Source organism: Blennius ocellaris, assembly GCF_963422515.1.
Source record: "Blennius ocellaris genome assembly, chromosome: 4".
NCBI classification, from domain to species: Eukaryota; Metazoa; Chordata; class Actinopteri; order Blenniiformes; family Blenniidae; genus Blennius; species Blennius ocellaris.
The window spans coordinates 9,350,237-9,375,905 of NC_137653.1; the positions used below are offsets into that span (position 1 = coordinate 9,350,237).

Sequence of the window (25,669 nt, forward strand, 5' to 3'; positions counted from 1 at the left end):
TCGTGGAGCTTTGTGGAGCTGAAAGAAAGTTCAAATGTGTACCTTTTAAAGAGAAAAAAACAGTTTAAGACAAACTGTTTACAAGTACTGAGCGGAGAAAAAGCTGTTATAGGGAAATGTGGATGTATTCAAAATCACTAAGGAAAGTTCTGGTTATATTTCATTCGCACATAATCCCTTTTTAATTATTGCTCAACTTAATAGTCACTGACACATTGTTCCACATTATAAAGACAGGAAGTGAACTAAAGTAACAGTTACTGTGGTAACTAGTTGTTTCCTACCATAACTAGCAACGTTTAAAAGAAACTGATGTAACAAATCAAGTGCTTGTGAGAAACTTGCTGTTCACTTTAAAAGAATAATTCCAGGGAAGGTGGTAAAATATCAACTTGAAATGTAGAAATTATAGAATATACAACATTTCCAAATGACATGTGTGATATGTATTGTTTTATCCAAGATAAACCTTTAGCATTTTCAAATGGATTCATTTCTTCATTTTTTACTTTAATGAGTTGGTGAGTTCCTCTTTTTTTTTTTTTACGAGACACGTCTGAGGTTAATTTTGCTGCCTGAGCTCAGAAACCCACTACAAAATAGTCCGAAGTGTCTAAAATACTCCTCCCCAATCCAGTCCATGCTGCACATGAACGTTTGACCTTTCTCCTCTCCAGGTGGCGCTCTGGAGCCTCAGCAGCTGGTGCCCATCTCCTCGCCAAGGTAGCGTACAATTAAAAATATTATTCCAGCACAACCTCACCTTCTGCACCGACACGATCTAAAGAGTAGATGACAAACATTTAGAGAGAAAAAAAAAAAAGCGAAGTTAAATGCGCCTCTCAGAAAACCTTTATAATAGCCTGCAAGTTCTTCACCTTGGTGTGGCCTTCATCAGAGGCAGCATCCAACACTCTTTGTGAATGATTTAGTTCAGGTTGATTTCTTGAATTGAATCCTCGGTTAAAATTCCATCCACATATTTTCCCCGTGCCAAGCCTTTTTAAGTCAATTTCTTTAAAACCGGGGGGACTGATTGAAAACACTTTAGAGTGATAGAAAGTATCATTACCAGCAAGAGACACAAGGAGGAATAACACTAAGGTAAAGGGAAAAAAAAAAAAAGAAGAAGGGGAGAAAACATTCTTGCGTTTGAATCTAATGAATGCAGATACACCTGACAAAAATAAATGTCCCTGGGGAAGGAAAAAAAAAAGAAGTTTGTCACAGACGTAAATAGAAAGTGAGGGGGTTTGGAGATAGAACAATAGATTGGGTTTGAAATATGAAAATTGCAATCATGCACAAAGCATTCTGCTTTCTGCAGGTACATAAACACTGTAATTGGTGAAAGAGGAAAACTACTTGAGCATGACATGCCATGTGTCAGACACAATGGCACTCACAGTGACTGAACAAGACAATCTGGTTTGTCCTCACTTTAACGTGCTTTGAGCTCACACTCAAGCGAAATTCTTTTTTGTCTTCTTTCACTTTGAAAATGCCAAAAACATGACTTTTTTTTTTTTTTTTTTACAAAGATAAAGCAACACAGAGGAAAATGTCATTGATTAGCTGCAGCTTGCTGGCTCTGCACGACATTGTATTCTATATTCAAAAAGCACAGGAACTTTAAAACTTTAGCAACTTCCTTACAAACAAATTGACTTTTCACTTGGATGAATGGATTCATACAGAAATCCGGTTCAACATGGAATTAGGAGTGTTTCTGACTTTGTTTTGAAGAAAGATCAAGGTTGGTTATTTTAATGTTCATGGATTTTTAGCAATTCATCAACATCTTTCACAAATTAACAGCCTATTTTATTTCTCACTCGATTTAAATGCTCTTGATGATGTTGGACCACTCTGGTAAAAAAAAAACCCCAAAAAAACCCAACAACAACCCAAATAACAAAACAAAACCCTCCATTTTAAGTTTAACACCTCATGTTTCGGTATAAGCACCTATGTCAGTCAATCTTTTGCAATATGTTTATTGTGATTGTTGATATTGTCATAACTGTCGTGTGTCAAGTTTGGTTCAGTTTCAGTGACAGATTCTGATTCTGTCCCTCATTTCAAGCTCCTTGACTTCCCCTCCACATGTCTGATCGCTGCCTTGATGTGCTTCACCTGTGCCGGAGTGTGTGATTGTCTCCACCTGGTGACAGCCGTATATATATTGGGCTTCTGCTGTGTGTGTCTTGTTTGCCGGTTCATGGTGTTTCAGGGGTGGTTGTGTACCTGTGATTTCTGCATTCCTTGTGCTCCAGGCTTTTCTCTGTATTTGCATTTTGGGACTTTTTGGATTTTAGTCTTGAGGGCATGGCTTTGTTCACTGCTTGCTCCACCTCTTGTTTCCCCAAAAGCTTCCGAGAAAGTCAGCTCCTGTAACTGGCCTGGCAGCTTCTGGCCTCATGAGCCCTTCCACCGATCAGCTATCCTTCACAATAACAATCAATTTGCTGTATGTTGTGTAGTTTCTTTTAAGAGATGCAGCTCATTTCACCAACTCTTGTATCCTGCTTGAAGAACACGACAAAAACTTAGCTTATATTTACATGTATAAAATATTAGAATCTTGTCAGTATCTGCAATACAGGCAATGGCTTTCCTCCATATCGGATCAGAAAAGAAACTGATGTAGTGATGTTCCACATTAATAATCACAAGCCAAGAATTATGCTCAAGTCACAATGACATTATAAAATGTTCATCATGCATCATAATTCTTTTCTACAAGCATATTTTTTTAAACTATGTTGTCAAACATGATGAATACTAATTATTATCTCTCCATAAAGGGGAAAGCTGTGAAAATCCAATTTTCCTGCTTTAGAAGTCATTGTGTTTGTAGTCTGTTATCAGTGAATTCAGAACCTTCTCATAATCCAATTACTGAGTAAACACAACATTTAAAAACAGTCGTAAAGTGCATTTATTTTCCCAAATGCCTCCTAAATGTTTTGTGTTTGATGATTATATGAGTGAATTAAGCAGAGCTTTTTCAAAGGCTATAACAGCCGCGATGTAGTAAAGAATAAATCACTGTAATGCATTGTTATGTTATGTTTACTGTATATTGGCGAACCACGTTTCACAGCTTGGTTGCTATGCTGCTGATTTTAAGAACATGGAGCATTTTTTTTTCTTTTTTGCCAACCAAATGCTACGACAGTCTATTATACAACATGCCATCATGCTGCACTATTTCCAGTCGAATCCCTTTTCCCAATCTCATCTCCGAGCTTATTCGAACAGCCTTTCGTGCCATGTGCATGACAGAGCCGAATACCTAACTTTCTGAGTAACTCCTTTGTATTTTTATAACAAGTCTTTAATCCCAAACATCTGGACCAGAACCTTATTACAATAACATAACCGTTTTCTTTCTGACACTCTCTCCAACATGCAATTATTGGAGGATCTGAGGTGCAGCATGTGTGGGCGGTGTTGCTCAAATAGAGCGGCTGCGGTGTTTAACAAACATCTGAAATGACTTGTGCATGGCTGGTCCCGTTTCTGTGGCTCCAGCCTGAGGTGATGCAGGGCACAAAAGAGAGCTGACTTTCACAGATGACGGTCGGGGTGATGAGAAAATAGTGACATGTGTGGTTCTCAATCTGACTCATCCACACTTCAAGTCAGGACGTAAGATGGAGAATGCTGAGCTGGATAAAATGTGAGGCTCTTCTATTATTTTACCTTAGTCAGTAAGTGCTCAGGGTTTCTCTGCAGGGATGGGGGCTCCTGTCCCATACAGCTCCCAGCTAAAGGAAGGCGGGGGCAGGCACTTTACTTCTCATCGAACAAGTCTGTCTTCCGGCCACCGTTGACTTAATGCGCTCAACCACAATTTTCACATCTTCATAGAATCTGAAATGCAGCATCAGCTTTTGCACCTCACTTTCTGTTTCTAGGCAGACAAACGAACCAATTGGAAATGTGTAACATTCGCATACATCTAAACCTTTTCTGGTATACAGCAAGTTGATTTTGCAATGTTGGGGAACAGTTCCGTCCATCTGCACCTGCTAAATTAGACCAAGGCTGCACAGAGCCCAAATGTGGGGTAAACAATCCGCAGCCCTCTTGGCTGGCCGATCAATATGGATATATTTTCCCAAATTTATAAAGTTTCATCACAATACGTTGTTTTGGTTTTTTTTCTTCAAATTCTGACAATTTGAAAACCATCTACAACAGCCAGGATAGAACCAGAAGTTCACATTTGATAGAAATGCTTCTTTCGGCTCTGATGAAGGCAAAATGTTCACATACTGTTCGTACGTTATACAAGGTGCTGGAACACTACTTTTAAAATGATTTGAAATTTGAACACAAGTAAAATGGTCATGTTTGACCTGTACGCAAATTACTCCTTTGGAAACTGCAGTTCATATGCAGCTTTAAAACTTTAAGAGAAAAATATGACCAAGTGTTAGAAAGGTTGGAGGTGTGATGTCAACATTTCAATGCATGAATGCGAAAGTGTCGTGAATGCAGACACAGTTTGTTTTCCGATTTTTCCACTTGTGATGAATATTAGATTAAAAAAAACTAAACAAATGAGGACACATCTAAAACCCGTCTGACAGGGCCTATGTGCACTCATCAGTTAGCAATGAACACATTTTTTTTAACAGAATTATTTTCATTTGATTCATTTTTTTCAAATTGTTTGTAGAAATTGTCCTGGGTAATGTTTTGATGAAAACCAGTTCAACTGATATTGAGATATTCAAATTTGGTTTGAAGCAGTCATAAAGAGAAAGTCTTCATTACCTGATGTTTCACAATGTGTGTGAGGGGAAACTTAGAGAAATAACCCCAAGCTTTCATTTTTTTGAAAGTCACTTCGAGCACTTCAGTCATTTATTTGTAATATCAGAAAAAGAACAACAGGAAAATGATGACATTTTACAGCATCGAGCGGTTTCTAATGGTGGTCAAAGTTGACATAACACACTCTATCTTGGATTACGAATTTTTCCTCAGGTGTGAAACCACAAGTGTCGTTTGTGCCTCAAGTCGATGTCCTATGTGAGATATCCTGTCACCTTATCTTGACTTCTGTCTAACTTCGTTGGTATGAACACGCAAATGAAAATACTTGACAGAAGTATCTTCAACACAAAGTGTGGACAACTTCACCGCATTCATCATAAACGATCCAGCAAATTGAATGACTTGTTCGTTTTGTGCTCCACAGCTAGCACTAAAAAAAAAACCAAACATAAACCATAACTGATTCCGAACACAAAGCGAAACTCGTTTCTTGTTAAAGCCACCCACATTTCCTGCTGCTTGTTTCCCCACCGCAGCACCAAAGTTGCAGGCAAAACTTTTTGCCCATATGCGGATGCCTGTGAAAGGCTACATGCAGAAGGAGTTCATTGCATGTAAAGGAGAAACCTTTAGTTTTACAATAAACATCAACTCTTGACACTGAGAAAAAAAAAACCCCAAAACAAAACCCATCCTTCTCATGTGGTCATTTGAATTGGTTTGAAGAGTGACTGTGGAACCAGTCGCAATGGATTGTTTAATCACAAATAAAATAGCAAATACAGATGGAGGAAAACTTCCCACTTTTTGCTTTTCTTTTATCCTTCGACGTTGTTAATTTGTCATATATGCTTTGTCATAATTTGTATACTTACTTGAATCAGTAAATCTCAAACAAAATCCAAGAATAAAATAATATTGTTTGTCTGTACATATCTGACAGAATGTTTTATTGTAATTTTTTTTATTTTTTTTTTATTTGGAAAACAAATAAATACATTTGAAAAAAGATGTGGGGAAATTGCATTAGTTAAGGGTTTTGTAATGAATTAATTCTGATATTTAATGCAAACATCTAACTATTCAATTGAACCTGATTTTGGTAGATAAATGATCATTGACTATCATTACCAGATCATCTGGCCATTTGCGCGACAGAATGTCTTCTTCAAACAACTGCTAGGCGGCACCACAAATGTTTGTCAACGGAAGTAATCCTTGTTTTTGTCTTCCACGAGGAAGCTGAGCTGTCGGTGTGCACACCCGCCACTAGTTGAGGCTGCAGAGCTTCAGTGCTCAAGTGAACTGCCGTTTTAAAACACAACAGAGGGAAATATGAGAGATGGGAGAAAAATTAAAATTAAAACAAAGCAATGAATGCAATTATTACAAAGTTTCAAAATTTAGTCTCCAGAGAAATTAGTCACCAAGAACATCTGTTATGAGATGTTGTTATTCATGGATGTTGAGATCTATACACAGTACTTCGAATAACTCTTTTCATGCTTGTTACGTGTATAATTTAAAATATCTGTTATATCAGTTGACACAGTCTGCAACTGTTACACCTTTGGTTTCACACCAAGACCTACATTTTGGATTTAATTTGTATATTTACTACCAAGCAAATCAATTGTTGCATTTTTGTGTCAAAGAGGTGCATAACAGTTAAGCAGCCTTGTAGGTGGATGTCATGATACGGTGACTAATAATGTTAATGTTGATGAGACAAGACGTTTTCACCATTTAACAAACACAGCTTTATCCCAAATGATCTGGGTAACTTTAAGTCTAATCAGAAATGCTATGTTTTTGGGGTTTGTCTTTAAAGTTCATATAATAACAACACCAATTTCAAAATAATAGTTACATCTTCTGTGGAAACCTACAAGACTGCTGTGCCCCCCCCCCCCACACACACACCATAAATTGTAGCTTTTCATTCTCCGTTGGCCCCATGACTTTGACTCCGAGATGACGGATGGGATTAAAGGCTCTGACAGAAGTGTCAAATTGATACTGTCTCCTTGCAATATTTACTACAGTATTACTACAGACAATAACTGCCAGCATGGCTGCAGATGGCAGAGCTGCACGAATATGTAGTTACTTATTTTTTTCTTTTTCTTTTTTAATGTTGTCCCAAATAAGAAAGAGGAAACTATTGTTACCACTGAAATCTATTGTGACCGTTGTTACCGCACTACTTTTATATGCAGAAATATACCTACAGCTCAAGAGGAGAGGCAACACCCAACACAGTAGATAAGAAAAACACACACTCACACACACAAACACGACTGTACCGTCTACACACACACAAAAAAAAAGGCACCGAAGCGAGCGTGCGTGGCTGCACCCAAAACCTCTTTTATCTGACACTGCATTAAGAATGTATGACTGTGATTTTCATATAATGTGTGTCATATCACAAAGTGGCAGGTTTTCCAATTGTCCAATAATGATCTATTTGCCAATTCAATACTACTGAAGAAGAGACGGCAGGCAGACGTAAAATGAATAAAACATTGAATGAAGGGATCGTGACAGTTCCATTTCAGTCTCTCTTTCTCTCCCTCATAAAGTCTCTAAGAAGACTTGTGTGCAATTGGGGTAAAATCAGTACTTGGACGGTTGCCTGAGTCTGTATGCACATTGCATTTCTCTGTTCTCTTTATCTCGCACTAGACGCCTACGATGCACTACTTTCACAAGCAAAGCAAACGTCCTCTCGCATCTGCTCTCTTGTTTGTTAAGATAGTTTACTGGCAGTATCCACGCTGGCTGGTGTACCCCATATCCACGGTTAATTAGCCGATGCCATTGGAGTCCTGAGCTAAATATAAATATAAGATACAAATGTGACCCTCCTAAGTGCAAAAACACACTGCAGAGTACAATGAGTTTGGGATGTTTGTTTGTATGTCTGTAAAACAGTTATTAGACTTTTTTTTCTTTTTTTTTTAAGTGTGATCCTCCAATTCGAGAAAGGGAGCAATAGGGAGACTGCAGTGAAATGAACAAACTTGAGACGAATTCACTTTTAAACTTTTTTTTTTATTTATTATGCAGATTTGAAATAAAAGAAGCATTGTGACACAAACTGATGCTGCTAGCAAGGAAAGAAAGGAGCAGCACCCCAAATGTATAAAATAAATGGAAAACAAAATCATTGTTGTGGTCATCATATTTTTGTTTTTATCAAACCAAAGCAAAGAAACAATAAAATAAAGAATAAAAATACACCTCCATTGTAAGAAGCAAAAGTGACCTAATTTCTTTCATAAATAAGAAAACCTGTCAAATGGCTGATGGGCATCTAGCAGAAAACAATATACTGGTAACCATTTAAAATATTTATCATTACTGGCTTTACAAATAAAATAACTACAATTGGCAGGTTTTATTTTTTTGTAATTTTTTTTTTTTTACACAACTTAAAATGTTATAGTTTCTGCAGCAACTAAAACTGAAGTTATGCTACACGTAAGAGATAAAAACGAGATGTCTTTGTCAGCAAAATGCATTTCTGTTAATCACACAAGTTAAAAAGATGATATCAACACAACCAAACACCAACTAGAAACTTATAAAAATCACTGTATAATGTGGATGTGATGGCTCCAGTCACATATTTCATTACTTCACTTCTGCATGTCGAGGGGGACAGAACCGACATTATGGTGAGACAGAAGAACCAAAGGGGGGAGGGGGGGGGGGATTTTGAGGCAATATCTTTTGTTCTCTCTTTTTTTTTTTCTCTCTCTCAACCTGCAACATTACATCTCATTTTATCTCACAGCGTTTCTTTCTCTTTTTCTATCTTTTTGCCGTCTATCTCTCACCTGGCTCTTTCCATTTAATGATCTGCAGGACACATATTGTGTATTCAGTTTTAGATTGAACTTTATTGGAAAAAAACACACCAGTGAGCACAGATTTAATGCAAGAAGGAGAGTGTGAAATACTCCTCTGAAATCCAGCTGCACGGGGCTGTTAAAATTCACGAGAAAGACTCGACACTCCGGCACGCTCGCGCACGAGTGTGTGTCCGTGCACGTGCACACATACTCGACTGCACACGTCATGAATGCAGTACATTCAAACGTCCAGACACACACACACACACACACACACACACACACACACACACACACACACACACACACACACACACACACACACACACATGCACACACACTCATACCCACACACATGCACGCACACACAATGACTTACATGTAATATTAAAGAAACAAATCTATCTGGACTTCCAATTCCCAATTTGATCCCATAAAAGTGATATTTACAATCACACTGTGACAGCTCAGTAGACCGCAACAGGTCTTTATTATTAAAGAAAAATTTCTTTACTTTTTTTGTTGTTGTTGTTTTGTTTTTCTTCCCCACCCAAACTTTTGTATTAATTTGCAGGCCCTTAAGCAAAGCTAGCATAACACCAAGGCCTGTGCTGAACCTACTAGTAGTTAATATTTCTCTACTTTACTGGGCCCACCGCTTATTGGCAAAAAAAAAATAAAAATAAAATAAACTTGGCAAGCCAGAAATAAATAAAACAGCAACAACAACATTGAAGAGGAGAGGAGGAAAAGAAACTGAGAATAAAACAATTAACAAAGAGGAAGAGTATTTTTTTTTTTTCTTTCGTCTCACGCTAATTAAAGCTGGATGGGGTCCCTGAGGGGACTGTGATGGTGACACACTAGAGGAGTGCTCTTATAGCCCAGAGAGGGCAGAAACACACAACTCAAAAGGAGGAGGGGGAGGAGGAGAATGACGAGTCGGGGGGGGGGGTTATAAGTGCTTGGCAAATTTAAACAGCAAGAAGACTGCTAATACATTAAGTGGTACAGACAGTAGTCATCTAGTCAAAAAACTCTGGTCACAAAGTCTAGAAACTGAGAAAAAGAATCATTACATTGACCCTAAATAAAAAAAGGTGGAGATGGTGTGTTTGGGAATGTATGTATGTGTGTGCATGTATGTATGTACTTGTATGTTAGGTCTGCATCACATGTATGTATGTGCAATGGAAGAGGGTTCGGGGGAAGGTGGGGGGGGAGGGTGGGAGGGTGGGAGTAGACTCCTCGGTGTCGCTTTTGTCGACAGAGTATGATCTTCAGTTTCAGGTGAGGTAGAGTGGCTTGTCCCTGCCTATCATGCTGCCACTAGAAAAAAAAACAAAAACAAAAAAACAAAACAAAACAAAACAAAGACACAGGTTAGATTGCAGCTGAAGATAGAACGATAAAAGCAAAAAAAAACAAAAACAACAACAACAATAAAACCCCAGTAACAAAACAAAATTGAAGTACAAGAGAGCTGAAAGTGGGAGGACTGTCATCCCCTGGTGGCTGGATTAAAAGTGTTTTTTGTCTTAGTTTCTGTCTTGCTAAACTAAAACTGCACAGCTCGTCAAATCATTTTGTAGAAACTGGAGTTAGGAACATCTGTTTTTTACTGCTGTCCGACAAACACATGACAAGCTCTATTATCTCACCATTACGTCTCCAGCTGTCTCCCTTGTCTCACTGAAACAATGGAATTGACAATTTATTTTTTTAAACATTTATATACTTATTTATCTGGGAGTCTGACACCCGCAACATGAACCCTTTATATTGACAGTGACTCAGTAATTTGAACTTTTTACTTCTCACATTTGGACAAAAATATGTCGAGCGGCAAAAGACAGTGGACCTGATCTACTAAAAGGCTGATCTAAAAATGGGTGCAAACTTGATACACACACAGACAAACACGATGCACTGAGGGTCGCGTCACGCCAACACACACAATAATACACATTATTGGTTTAGCGCATTTGCCTTCATGTTATTAGGTTACCAGGCGTATCGTCCAGATTGCCAAAATTACTGTGAGTTATGCTATCTGATTAATTTATCACATTCTATGTGATTCATAATGTTTTGAAAGAGTTTACGTTGTTCATGATCTGCTTTTAAGGTTAACTTTGTAGTTAGGACAATTTCCTCAACTTTCTCTGGGACATTTTTTTTTTCAGATTTTACCATAAAAGGTTTTCTGCGTTGTACCAATTGACTTTTGCAAACTTATCTGTCACTATTCATATACCATGAGAATCCATTATTTTTATGATCTTCCGCCACCAATATGTCCAACTTCATGGTATCAAATTTCATTTGTGCATTTGTGGTGACTCAGTGTAGGATCCAGCCACGCCATAGCAAACACAAGCAAACAGACATGGAAACACTAACGTTTCCAGCACGTCACTCTTGTGTAAATACGGCCTGATGCACGCAAAGCCTGAATCTGAAAACGCCTGTTTGTGTGTGATGTCACTTTTGCTATTATTCCGGGTTGATCACCCGCATAATATGCGTAAACCAAAAGCGCCGTCTATTTGTGTGGGCGTGCGGTTTATCATGCTTTGTACAGGTTCTTAGTAAATGATGCCCAGGGCGTTTACCTGGTTGCACTGAACTCATTTGTCTCTTTTCTGAATGTAACTTTGGACTACTCGATATGTGTCAGTCTCTGCTGACCTGCAGTGGTTGCCACACTCCCGATTGCAGTATTCACTGTCCCAGTCGTGGGTTTGAGCCACTCCAGGGCCTGGACCAGGCCCAGGGGCTCCTGGAGACTGGGAACCACCACCAATGCTCTTCTGATACTCTGACTGGAGGTGGGAAAAACCCTGAAAGAAGTAAATCAGAAATGAGCCAACATCCGACGGTTTATGGTGTCGTACTCCCAACAACAGTGCAGTTTTGTTTTGTACCTGCTGCCCTGGTGGTGGGGAGTGAAGGGAGGCCTGGAGCCCCATTTGGTGAGAGATGATTGGCTGGGATTGGACCTGCTGCATGCGGATGGGCTGGTTGAGGAGCGAGCTCTGGTGCAGGGAGAGCTGCTGGTGGGGGTGAAGTGGCGGACTGATCTGGAAGGAGGAAGGGGGAGAGGCACTAATGCTGGGCAGCATCTGTGATTGGCTGAGCGTCTGCGACAGAGTGTGGCGAGGGGCATGTCCCGCGTAGCTCTGCAGGTCGGTGAGAGGGAAGGCCCCGGGCCCCAGGTATGGCGATGACGGCTGCGGGGGAGGTGGCACACTGTACAGGGGCGGGTTGGCTGGCATCATATGTGGAGAAGCCTGGCTCGTTTGGGCACTTTTTGTCTCCACCGGGTCATTATATGTCTAGAAAGGAGGGAGAGCAACAAAACATTTATAGCGATCGTAACAATCCTTCCGTCTTCAATGATTGTAATTAAGTGCTCCTTAGGTCCTGTTTTTTTTTAGATTTGTGCATGCATAGTTTTCATCACGTAATGCCATATTTTTATCTGCTCACATTCAGTTTTTTATTCATTACAAAGTGTTTTAGATCATGTAGCGTGTTTACAACCTGTCTGATTGCCAGACTATTACCGTTTCTTGCCTTGCCTGACATTATTGATGTTGCCTTGCTCCCAGATCTCAGCAGTTTCTTTGATGAGCAAAATGTTATCATAGCCACTAGAAATGGTGCCCAGAGCCACAAAAAAAGAAGACCAGAGGTGCAATAAACTGGACTTTTCATTTAAGGATAGCTGTGGGTTTTTCTCAGATTGCAGTTGCTCGAAGAACCAAACTGCACACCCACCGATGTTACTCTGGATCTACAGCTTTTTGCACGACTGTCAACTGCTAATGTGCAGTTTAGGTATGCATGATATACATTGTGACATTGCAGACAGTGGGAGGATCTGATGGTAACTAAGTGATAAAGCTGTCACTTAAATCTCGGAGCTTCTTAGTTTGCACTGACATGAGCCTGTCAGACAAGACGTTGCTGTTGAAGGAAGGAGCAGCAGCAACTGGAATCTGTGCATTTGAATTTATGGAATAAATTGGTAGGTGACGTAGCCCCCTAGACAAAGGAACTTTTTCAAAAATGTGACAGCATTGGTGTTTATTGCCTTTTACAGGCTCAACGATGTGCTCTTCTTCTATACATGTGAATTCTATACATCCATTCATTACACACAGTAAAGTGTCTTTAATGCATAAAGCCATCATTGGTAATTCTACCCACATTCACCTCTTTTTATTTATTCAACCAACCCCCCACATCACACACACAGATGTTGTGTGCTTCCCAGGGACATGACATTGACTTGCATTAAATCCAACTCTCTCTTACCACAGACGTGACTACTGTACTATTTGTCCATCTCCTAACTCCACTTTCACATAACTCTTGCTCGGTACAAACCTAAAACAGGCCTTCGCCTAAATATTTAATGATCCCTTATTTAGGGAACATGTTTTGTTCCCACAGTCTCAGGAGACTCCGCCAGCATAGAAGGAACAATAACGCAGACATGGTCTGCTCCCACCCCTCTTCTTTCATGGGGGAAGTGTATGTGTATATATGAAATACATCTAGTGTTTCTCATTAACTGTCAGACTGGCAGGAGTGATGTGTGGTGGTCTGCTATTTAGTAATGGCTAACATCCATCCAACTGAATCCCTGAAATAATCAATGGGGCCAGAAGAACGGGCAGAGGCAAAGGGACACATTTGCAGGGTCAAATGGAAAATAAGATACTGAAGAATTGTATTGCAAGGGGAGGGAAAACTAAGTCTGTTGTTGTTATTTTATTTAAAACAGACTTCATGGTAGTAGATCATAATCTGTAAAATATACAATACAGTGCAATTTGTATCCATTTTAAACTTTATAAAATCCAAGTCTGTGCATGGATTTGTAATTTTTTTTTTGCCTCGAAATAAACACAAAGAGAAGTGCAGTGACATGTAGTGGGTAGCAATCAAACTTTTGTTGGTTTTTTTTCCTCCCTTCTCCTCCCAAACAAAATAACATGCGTCACACAACAAAAAGGCAACAGGTGCAAGCTGAAGATGTGAATCCTTCAAATGATGCTCCAATTACCTCCAATTCCACCCACCCCAATTCACTCTGAAAAGACTCCTTCATCGGTAATTAAAAAAAAGAGACTTGCGTTGAATCATGAGATTCAGCCTGGCATTCAGATTGGTCGTTCCTGAATGAGTGAAGGAGGGTTTTCAGGTTTATTTTTGTCAGTCAGTTTTTTTATTTTTTGACGAGCAATCTACCAACATATAGTATCAATCAAGCCTCTGTATAAGAGCTCTGACATGAATGTCTAATTGCACTAAAGACAAGAGATGAGAATAGTCTTTTTAGTTGAAAGTATGCCACAGTGAAGAGGCTGATGAATTAACTATTCATGCCTTAATCAAGGTGCTTGTTTTCGGCCCATGAACATGAGAGGAAGTGTGGCGCTGCGCTTAGAGGGAGGAAGGCGAGGGGAGGGAGGAGGCGGAGGAGGAGGAGGAGCTTGGGTATATGCTAATGCAATTTAGGGCCGTATTTTAAAAAACAATGCAGAAATACAGGAATGAACTGCAGTATACGAATAGATTAAAACGCCGCTGTACTGCCAGTTGTAAAAAGCCTTGCAGATGTTTTAACACACAAGCCGGTTCTGAAAACGTCATATTGTTTGACAATAAAATGTTGTGACTTGGTTTAGAGCGGCCAGAAGGTTGGAGCAAACCTCAGCCAACACATTAGCGGCCCATCGGGGAGGACAGAAACACCAGGAGGACAGCAGATGACAGGTAATGTCCACTTCAGCTCCTGCGAGTGTTCACCAACGAGCACACAAATGCGTGCTATTACTTTCCATTTCTCCCCTAGGTTACAAATTGAGTGTGTTTGAGGTGTAATTTTCACTGTTCTCCTTTAAACACACACACATACAGATTTATGCACACACATATACTTAGGATCATGCACACATACCGACCCCTCAGTCCAGCCAGTGGAGCCTTTCCTTGGAATAAGAGTGAGAGGTATCCTCTGTCTAATTTATCATCCCTTATATCGCCGCTGACCCATGTATATCAAAGATGTGACCCCCGCTGTTACCTTGGAAACCAGACTGGCTCTGTAGGCGGCCAGGGCTTTCAGGTACTCCTTCTTAGCAGCCTCTGTTTTCCTCTTGTAGCTCTGCAGGAGCAAACACAACAACAAACCACGATTGATTACAAGGTGATGCCAAAGGCTAAAATGACCCTGTGGTCAACACGGACTGATGTGGATGTGATTTTGGGATTCGTGGTGTGATTGTGTGACCCCGGCAGTGTGCTCTCTGATGAAAAACATAACAAATGAATTCACTGAACAGTCATCAGGTCAAGGAGATTTGACCATCTGCATGATTCTGGCTGCATATTTGAATTGTTTCATTTCTTTTGGACAACCCAAAATGACATGCCAAGAAAAAAAAAAGAAGAAAGAAAACCCCCCTGTGCACAATAACAAGAAAATAGCTGGAACATTTTATGGCGTTAAATGAGGAGTGAGAGACTGTTTGTCATTTTGTGTACTGCTTTTCAGTCTCTTCCTCTATTAAAGGCAGTTGCTCATCTCTTAATCAGAGATGATGTCCCAGCAAATCATTGAGACGAGGAAGGAAAAAATAAAAGAATCCAAAACAGCATTAGCAAAGAGGCAATCTCAAGCCTGCTGGATGAACCTCAAATGATGCGTTAAGACGGGGAATTCGAGTTAATGTCATCACATGTCACTCACAGGCTCTTTATAGCAGCCATTGCCTTTTTTGATGCAAGGGAAGCAAGTTGCAAAGAGTCCACCCTTAAATGGAGGAGGAAGACTCAGATCTGTGCTCGTCTCTGGAGCATTTTAATATGAAGGAGAGTGTGTGTTTGTGAGCGAGTAAATGCAATGGGTAATTACTGATCCTGACTGAGAGACTGACTGTGGCTCCATGGACAGGGTCATTTCTTTCAAAGAGGTATGGTAGAATAACCATTAGGCATTCATGTGTTGCCAAATGCACATAGGCTGGCAGCCGCGAACACACAGAGTCAATAAACAAACAGACATGCACATAGAACAGCAAACAAACTGGGATGAAGGCGGATACAATCTCTTGCTCAAACAGCTGATGTTTGTCCCCTCACTCATCCCTATTTACAATATTATTATTATTATTTGCCTTCTCTGATATACATTCAGATATTTTGGAGTAGGACTGGATGAATTGTGGGTTAGCGTCATGCCAATATCCACAGGGAATGCACCCGCATTGTTATAATAGAAACTGAAAACATTTGTTAGAAAATGAAGAACAGTTCCTGTGAAATAAATGAATGAATCAAACAAAGCATTAAAAAAAAAAAACCAAACACAACATGTGACGTATCCGTCACCTCTCACATGCTGATAGACTCATAGCTGCTTCTTCTGTAACCCAAACTACTCCCAGTAGCTTTAATTTCAAATTAATTTAACGCAGCTAATGATTCGTGCAACGACGGATACTTTTAAATAAATTACCATGCCTAAGGATGTCTAATTATTCCAAAGTGAGTGGATTCATTAGCAATTGAAGCCGTCAAAGGCTGCAGGTCAGTATGAATTAAAAATAACAAAGCTGCGAGGGGAGAGCATATGCCTCCTTCGTAATCCTGACACAGAGGTGTCCTGCTTGAATTAGCCCCTAATTGTACCTTAATGAAATGTTCTTGTTTGATAACCAGTTAATTACAGGAGACAATAACTCTGCACCCCGCTGACACTGAAGGGAGTGATTACCCTACGACCGAAGACAGAGAGGAGGAGGAGGAGGAGGAGGAGGAGGAGGAGGAGGAGGAGGAGGAGGAGAAGAAGGAGGAGGAGATGAAATATCGGGGAAGAGGGAGAAGATAAGTGAGAGGTGGAGAGGAGTGTTGCCGCCAAACAGACAAGTTAATGTGAATAACAGGCACAAAACAAACGGCACTAGTGGAATAGATAACAAGAAAAGTGAACCTTACCCAACTTTAATATCAAAACTTGCTCTTTAAATAAAGTGACAGAGCTCTTTTCCTTCTATCTTCGACCTTTTACCAGCACCCAACTGAAACACAGACTCAATTATATAAAGCGAACCCCCCCTCAAATCAATTATTACTGTTCCTTCCCTCTGCTGTATAAAAAAACTGAAAATTGATCTTAATCTTAAATAACAAAAACAAGAAAAATGTTCTTTTGTGTTTCTGGGGCAGCTTTAACATGTAGTCACCTTGAGGAATAACACAGCCCAAATAATGCATTGATCTTGTGCTATAAAGCAAATGCCTTTGGGAATTAAAAAAAAAAAATGCTGTATAGCGTGCAAGCAGCAAAAACATCTTCATAGAAAAAAAAGAAAATATGAACATAAACATGAATTTAGAGGAAAAAAAGAGCTACTTTGTTCTGCCAAACTCAAGGGCGGCACTGGAGAATACAACACAAGCAAAGGGGGGATATGAACGCTGAAACTCGACAAAAAGAATCACAAAAGGAGCAGAAATCACGACAGTGAAACTTGTGATCGTTCCTTCAATAAACTACAGCAGTAAAAAAAAAAAAAATGCTGCCTTCGATGTATTTATGTGAATTCTGCAGCATGGTGTGTTTGAGGAGTGCTGTAGGTAATTGGAAACAGGGCCCAGGATCTAGTTAAAACAAAGCTGTGTGTAGGGGAAGGGTTGTGTTTACATTCTGGTGCTCCTGCATGGCTCCAGAGGGTCTGACTGTGACATTATAGAACACACCTCATCGGTCCTATAGAGATGACGTGACAGCCAATGTTGGAGGAGAAGGAATAGCAGCATATGTACTTAAGACTATGATAGAAATCAAATCTATCTACTAAAGTGTTGAATGTATGACTATAGGCCATGGAAAGCTCCATGTAAACATCTTTCACTCCAGCAACATCAGCAGATGTGGGTAAAGTAATGTGCTTTCTTGAGGTACGCCTTTGCAAAAAGTTGTCATTATTGACATTAATGAGTATTAATGAATACTTGCTCGTATTGCTTATACTCTGTGAATACACAGTCATCAGGTTTATCCATTTGTTGTAGTGGAATAAATGATAGTGCTAGTCAGTGGGAATAATTAAGAGCAATCACAGTGTTATTGCCGAGACAGGGTACCGCATTTTATCCCATAATGACATCATTACCTCAAGTTAATTATGTCTTGTGAGGTGACATGTTTGATTAAACACGTGAATGCACAAACAAATCAGAAAATTAGCTGTGGAATGGTACACTTAATGGAAGGATTTTTAACGGTGGACGTGCCATTTTGTGGGCATCGTCTCCGTTTCCAGGTAGAGCTGTGAAGGACAAATGCATTTAGGGTAAAAGGGAGAGTGAGCGAGAGAGAGAGAGAGAGCAGCTCCTGCAGCACAAAATCTAAGGTGAAAAAGAAACCAGGACACAAAGGGTTAAGAAGCACAAACAATAACATTTCAGGAGCAGATGTCCTTGAGGCAAAACCAAGGACAAGGCAATTGCTAATCTTGTATTCCCAGCATGATCAAATCACCAGGCAACAGATATAAATAAAAGGACAGGAAATGAGGAATTCACATTCAAGGGTGTCAGCGGCGAAATGAAGATTCATGGTGAAGAGCCCTGGTGAAGGCGGCAAAAATTAACTGCAAATAAAAGGGACAGACGGCCTCCAAAGTCCGGTGTATAAAGTAGGTTTGGTGGGAGAAAAACACACATACACACACACACACACACACACACACACACACACACACACACACACACACACACACACACACACACACACACACACACACACACACACACACACACACACATGCTTAGATGGGGTGCAGGAGATGGTGGCTGGGTCTGAGGAGAATGGGCTGCACTTTGTCATGGAGACAGGTGCTTTTATTTGACACCCAATAGGCTGTGCCCTGGCTGGATATTCTAAAAATATGAGTCTGCGCATGATCATCAGACTGTCTCGTTTTCCATTCATTTCACACCATCATTTGTTACCCGCAAACACACAGAAACCCCTTTGACTTTGTGTGGTGGCCTGGAATGCTAAAATGAATGAAATAGAAAACGTGCTGGACATACATGCTCCAAACTGCAGTAAATATTAATGGACTCTCATATGCACAGGTCAAGTTCTAATGAAGCTAAATCGACTCTGCACATATCCAGGTGCCGTTGACTTGCTTTTATATACAAATGTCACTATATGAGACAGGATAATGTTGTGTGTGAACTGGAACTCACTGGCATGGAATAGAAGTTAGGACAGTGCGTGGCTCGCTACGATAAATACGAATGCAACGAGCTTCTCTGTCATGCAAAGTGATGGACAGGTGTTCAATTTGACAACACAAATCTGCCGAATGAGTAATATTTTCAGTCAATTTCACCACACAACAAACACATTTGTTATTGTGTGACTACTGCAGATGATCAGTCACCTTTGTAATAAAACAGCATTCTGTTATTTCTCTTTTCTGTAAAACTGGGACCAAAAGTGGTGCAAATATTAGAATTATATTCACAAAGTGACCAAAAGGAAAAATCCTAATAAATATTTGTATTTCAACGGCTTCTCGATTTGTAAAATTCACATCATCCTGTCATTGTTATATTAATAGCTGCTTTGTGTGTTTGCAGCCTTCTTTCGACCCAAAAAAATATAAATCAAACATTTGCAGACTTCATCTCTTAACTGTTTAATATTTATATGTTACGTTTTGTCCCTTTGTCCTCCGTATTCTGAGTGATGCATTAGTGTGACTACATGACTTTCAGCTGCACGATTATCCCCAAAATGATAATCACAGTTATTTCAATCAGTGTTAAAATCAAGATTTTGAGTGAAATTCAATACTTTTAGAGGAAATATAGTTTCATTGCACTTAAATGAGAATGAAAAGTTTGATATTTTTCAAAATGACTTTATTTAGTTTATTGTGTTTATTTATCTCATACCGGTGTACTGTAGACCGGTTTGAAGTCACCACTTAAAGATGCACAGACAAGGTCAGAGGGGTTAACGAGGTGTGCGACAAAGTGTTAACAAATTAATTTCCAAAAATTGTGAAGTTGTAAGTCAAATGCAATGAGAATAATATATAATACTATTTCACAAGAGCCAACATCAATCAATTCCTTTCTGTTTACCTGTTTCTGCTCCTCTCCGAGTCCGTCCCACATGGAGGCGACTAATTTAGAAACGTCTCCAAATGTGGCGTTGGGATTCTGTCCTTTAATGGCCGCCTGGGTGTCTCTGAAGAACAAGGCGTAGGCCGACACAGGCTTGGTGGGCTCGTTGGGATCCTTCTTCTTCTTCTTTTTTTGGGGCTTGGGCTTGGGCTTCATCATCTCTGAAGACGGCCGCTTCTCGCCCGTGATCTGGAAAACCATCAGTGGCAGAGAGAAAAACAAAACACCTTATTGATACGGAAACTGGGTCCAAAGACGGCTCCACGATGAATGATTTCATCTCTGATGAATGCTTTTAACATCAGGTCCAGGTGAAGCATGTGAATTTCATTGAAGCCATAACGTGAGATTTTTGTTTGAATCTTGCAGCAACGTCTCACTGACAGTCACAGTTTTACATGAGCACTGGTTGACAGCATTTTTTTTAGGTTGTTTTTTTTTTTTTTTTCATGCCTTACTTTGTCAAGAATAACATCTGTTGGTTGAATTTATCAAACCTTTTCAAATCTTTATTTTGCAGTTGTTCAGCAAGTCATAAATTCTGACTTTTCATGCTTGGGGTGAAAGGAATTTTAAATCGCCTGCTGTATCTGCTCTGGCTTTGATGTGGTCTCAGAATGAATTGGAGAGAGCAAATGGAATTACTTACTGATGGTAATCATTTTTATTCACACACACAGTGAGAGGCAGAGATGTATAGGCAGGGAAATATATATATATGTTTTTTTAATATATATATATATTTTTTTTTTACACTGAAGCTTCTTGTTACACTGTATCACTGTGAGCAAGCAGTTAAATACACAGATGGATCTGAAATTCTGTGGAAGTGGCACATTCAATTATACACTCATTCACATTCCCGTGACAGAAATGAAGCGAATCCACAGAGACATTGGTTTGGTGGGCAATTTATGAAAGCGGTTTTACAGATTTACATAAACCAAATGAATGTAAACAAGTATCCATCTACTCTCATTTAAATGATGTAGTAATTTAAATGAGGGAGTGGCGGCTGGATGTAACCGCTAACTCTGTAAACCAGTGACAAAGTTGGCTCGGACTCGTCACATATCAAATTGGTATTGTTGATGGTCATCTCATTAACACATTTTTCACACATTTCACACATTCGGGATGGTTTATTACCTCAGGGGGGAAATATATAATGTTTATGTGCTGTTTAATAATAAAGAAGCAGCATGGAAAAATAGCGTGCTATTCGCCATTCTCACAAACAGATGTTTCTTTTGAAGACACTGAATGCAAAATCATCATTCATCTTTTTCACATTTTTAGTGAGCTTGTTTCGAGCTTGTTTCCTATATTTTATACTAATATTTCTAAAGAATGGGTGAAATTTTTGAAATATCGCAGTCTGGGTCAATTAATGGGTCAATTTGATCCGCGAAGACAACTGATTACCAAACTCTTTACCAACTAATGTCATAATTAATTTGACTTTCAAAGCGCATGGAAGCATATATTTAACATGACGGAAATTATACAGAAGAAAACCAAAGTTTTGACGTTAAAATTTGAAATCTGTTCACATTGTTCAGAGGATACCAGGAGGTTGGAATGGCAATTGGATCTTAGACTCCTCTAAAATGTTTAATTTGATCTAAAAAGGTTATAGCAATAAATGCAAGAATCAAGCTCAAATTCTGCATTCACATCAAAAACCAAGTCAAAAAGTTCAACCAAGCCTGACAGGAAGGACTAAGATAGCACTGCTCTCCATCTCCTCTTAAACCAAACCTCAGGAGTGAGCACTGTGAACCATCAGAGGGAAGCAGTGGCAAGCCCTCGCCTCCGCCTCAACAACTACAAGCTTGAAAGCCATGTCAGTACCTTCGCATGAGGATCAGTCTCCTCTTCCTGATTGGAGCTTGAAGGGGAGGGTGTGGCCGATTTACTTCCGGGAGGTGAGGGGGAGCCGTGAGGCAGTGTGCTCCGGCTGACCTGAGGGTTTAGCTGGGACAGTGCACTCATGGGGTTGGGGAGTATCGGAGGTGAGTTGTTTATCAGGGGGTGGTTACGGGCGGGGTCATAATGAGCGCCGTCAGGGTGCTGGTGATGGTGATGGTGTTGCTGTTGGTGGTGGTGGTGGTGGTGGTGGTGCAAAGCCATCTCCTGCATCTGGGGTGAGAGAAGAACACCAGCTTTACTATCTTCTCCTCAGCTCAAAAATAATAAATTAGCCAATTAGCCAAATATGCAAAAGTGGAGATGACATTTGGAAATTTGAGCATGTCGGTGTGTTGGATGAAATAAATGACATAAAATAACATGTCAAGTTGAAATAAGGGGAAAGTGTTTTGTGAGACACGAGAAACTGACAAGCACCTTGAAGAGGGTCAGTCTGGACCTGATGCTTGAGCTAAGAAAGGCTGAATTGCACTTTTCTTATTTTTAAACCTGTTTGTTTGGAGTCAATTTATTTATTTATTTTTTTTATCTTTTTGGGTGCTGGTTTGTAACGCCAACTTGAACAATAACTTTTTTTTTTTTTTATAATAATTAGTATTTTTTTGATGAGCTCCACTCTTCCTTCACAAGCAACAAAGTCACTACTTTATTACACCAGAGGCAGACTTTGGAAACAATTTTTGTTTTTATCATGGTTTACACGAGCCAAAGATGATCACTGAAGCCACGATTAACTCTGCAATTTTGCACCTTTAATTTCAGTGCTTTGGTTTTCTGTTTACAACCACAACCAGCAGCTGTGTTCAGCAAAATCACTCAGAAGTACATTTAAACCATCAGTTATGAGCGTCAGTAAATAATGGCGACCAGAGCAAAAATGAGAATTCCTATATAGTACTTCAAAGAATGGCGAGAGAGAGACATGGCTCCAATTTAATGACAGATTTTTCCTTTTAACGTCTAAAAGTATTAAGCTCTCAGGGTTATGTTCACCTTTTTAACCCCTTTAAATACAATACATCGAAGACATATAAGTTCCACATCTACGGTCCATTCAGGAGACTGTAAAGGCTTAAAAGCAATTTTGCATTGTTTTAATGTTCCCCGATATATCACACAGGGCCATTATTACTGAAGTACAACATGATGTCAGTAATAAATGGAGCTCTCGATTACAGTTAAAAGTACAATCCATAATGCCAATTGACTTCAGATGACTTCTCCAGGCAATTACTAGAAGGTACAACAAGTAAAGCCTCTTCAAGGTCCGTGGGGCACAGTGTCCTGGGGTGTTGTTTGTTGAGTAAGAACACAGACCGCCACATTTGGAAATTCAGTTTTTAAGAAGCAATAAATCTCGGCATCTGGGCATGCAATCATTGAGTAAATAATATTGATCAACAACCCTATCAACCCCCCGTGGATGCATTATGTTCACTGTGTTCTGTGAAAGAGAAAAATATCACTTGCTTCCACGTTAACACCTTTTGCAACATTCCGATGCACGGATAGAAACAAAGATAGTGCTCACAGCTGGAGAGCGAACCTGAACATGGCGCACGCCCTTTAGTGAGCGCAAAGTCAGACTCTGACAAACTTCTAACGTCTTGAAAGATCTTCAATAATGACTACATCAAACGCTGTTCTTCCAAGATTCATCAAGACAGAACACGAGCACGAACCAAAGGATGCTTTTAATGCAGGCATAAGTGGGAATGTTTGGCAATTTACAGATCAGAAAATGATGAACTAGCATTTGTTAGCTCTTTTAAACATTCATGAGTTAAATAATACATTACACATTAGTGCAGTGCTAAAAAGATCAAATTGAAAGGGCCCGAGCATATGAGGTCTTGATAAACACAAGTAGAGGTTCAGAGATGAAGGCTCAGCTCTCTAATCATAATTGGTCCCAGTAGATTGCTAGAATAAAAATGCACAACAAAGTAATGTTGTGTGAGGCTCTGGCCTGCTTTGAAAGCTCATAATATTCACACGACATTAGATTCTATGTTTGCCTCAGCAGCTGCTCACAAAAGCCAGCCGTGAACAAAGACATTCCTTTTGCATTTCAAATAACCAAGCTCGAAACCTCCCCCATCCACAGCAATCTCCAACTTCCAATCATAATTCAAAACACCATTGCTACACTTCTTAAAACAGGAGGAAATAGCTCCCGCAAAATAACTAGTTAGATGAGAGAGAGAGAGAGAGAGAGAGAGAGAGAGAGAGAGAGAGAGAGAGAGAGAGAGAGAGAGAGAGAGAGAGAGAGAGAGAGAGAGAGAGAGAGAGAGAGAGAGAGAGAGAGAGAGAGAGAGAGAGAGAGAAGGGAATAGAAATCCATTAATTTCCCATTTTCCATAGACTTGCTCTTTAAGGGTCCTCACAAACTGAGAAGCATTGAAAAACCAATTAATCAAACATGAATGGCCTATCATAGCTATAGCAGATGCATTTCCATAGCAACAGCCTCCAGGCAAAATTGTCACCCTTTAATCTGAGTCACACCATGTTTAATATAAACAAGAGGAAGACAGCACAGCAGAGGGGTTCACCAGGGCGGAAGACACCGCGACATTCAGGACAGCAGAGTCAAGAAAAAAAACAAAAAAACCACAGGGTCGCTTGAGATTTACAGACACAAATACATCTTCATGTGTCATCCTCGTCGATGAAGCTCATGGTAGTATGTTCTCACACGATGAGGCAAAAATATTTAATAATTGGTTTGTTGCGTCTGTAACTCTTCATATTATTTGTGGTATTTCCTATAGTAGTGACCAAAAAAAAAAAAACATGGTTCCACTTTTATATGTGATGCTTACAGATGTATAATTGTATATGCATGCATGTGTTTTTTCCATATATATGTAAGTGTACTGTAAAATAAAAAATTAAAAATTAAACACACTTTTTCAGATCAGAAATGGTGTAATGTAAAGATAATGAATAATAAATAAAATTATAAAATGAACTCAATGAAATCCTCTAATTTGCACCCATCATCAAGCAATGTTTAAATAAGGAGCTCTTGTTTTGTTCTTTTTTTATCAGTAACTACTTATTTTCCCAATCATATCTCAGTGTTTCGATTCAGATTTTACTCAGCCTGCATATTCATTTGTAGCAAATTATCCCAGAATTGAAAAAAACAAACAGCCTTCAATTCATGTGTAAAGCTGACACCATATGGTTTTCTGTATAATTATTTTCTTACTTTATCTTTTAGCAGGTTCTAACACAAGATTTTTATTGTCAAACACAAGTAGTGCTCATTACTTAAAACACCTGCTGTGATAATTTCCCTCTCGCAGGCATTCCTATGTCCTCCTTCTTGTTTCAGAGTGCTTTTAGTTCACCTGCGTGAGCCAGAAAATACCAAGGAGTTATCATATAGTGCCATCAAGCTTGAGCTAAAAAAACTCCAACAAAAACAACACCCAGTGGCAGACGGCTGTACAAATATTATGAAAGAATCTGACAAAGGTTGCCGGTTGCCATAGGTACTGTATGCTAATTCCTAATGGTGTCATCCAAATGGCTGTCCAAAAGAGGTGGGAGTGCACAGTGAATAATGGGGGCTTAGCTGGTCACTGCTCTCTGCCTTTAGCATGTAGCTACCGCATGCTGACTTCTCACGGGTCCCGGACATGAATGTGCAGACCTGGAAAACGGATTCCATTCCTTTAATTTAAGATGCGATGGGTTTTGCCAGAAAGGAGGGGGTTGATGGGTTGGGACGGGAACGAGGCATACCCACCTGCGATCTGCATGTGACCCCTTTCAGCTGAAAGATTCTCATCACAGGGGATCAAATCTGTCCACGCCCTCGTAGTGATTAAAGCTACTTAACCAGC

At 39.6% G+C, this 25,669-nt stretch overlaps 1 protein-coding gene across 1 annotated transcript in view; it reads right to left on the reverse strand.

Moving 5' to 3' along the window:
• Nucleotides 1–9,937: 9,937 nt before the first annotated feature.
• Nucleotides 9,938–25,669, reverse strand: part of LOC308128800 (TOX high mobility group box family member 2-like) — a gene marked incomplete at both ends in the record, with an annotated part of 95,358 nt that continues 79,626 nt past the window's right edge. Inside the window, 6 exons of the mRNA XM_080494467.1 lie at nt 9,938–9,980; nt 11,343–11,494; nt 11,579–11,989; nt 14,752–14,832; nt 19,839–20,069; nt 21,735–22,022. Coding sequence (XP_080350593.1) covers nt 9,938–9,980; nt 11,343–11,494; nt 11,579–11,989; nt 14,752–14,832; nt 19,839–20,069; nt 21,735–22,022 — 1,206 coding nt within the window. The remainder of the gene's footprint in view (nt 9,981–11,342; nt 11,495–11,578; nt 11,990–14,751; nt 14,833–19,838; nt 20,070–21,734; nt 22,023–25,669) is intronic.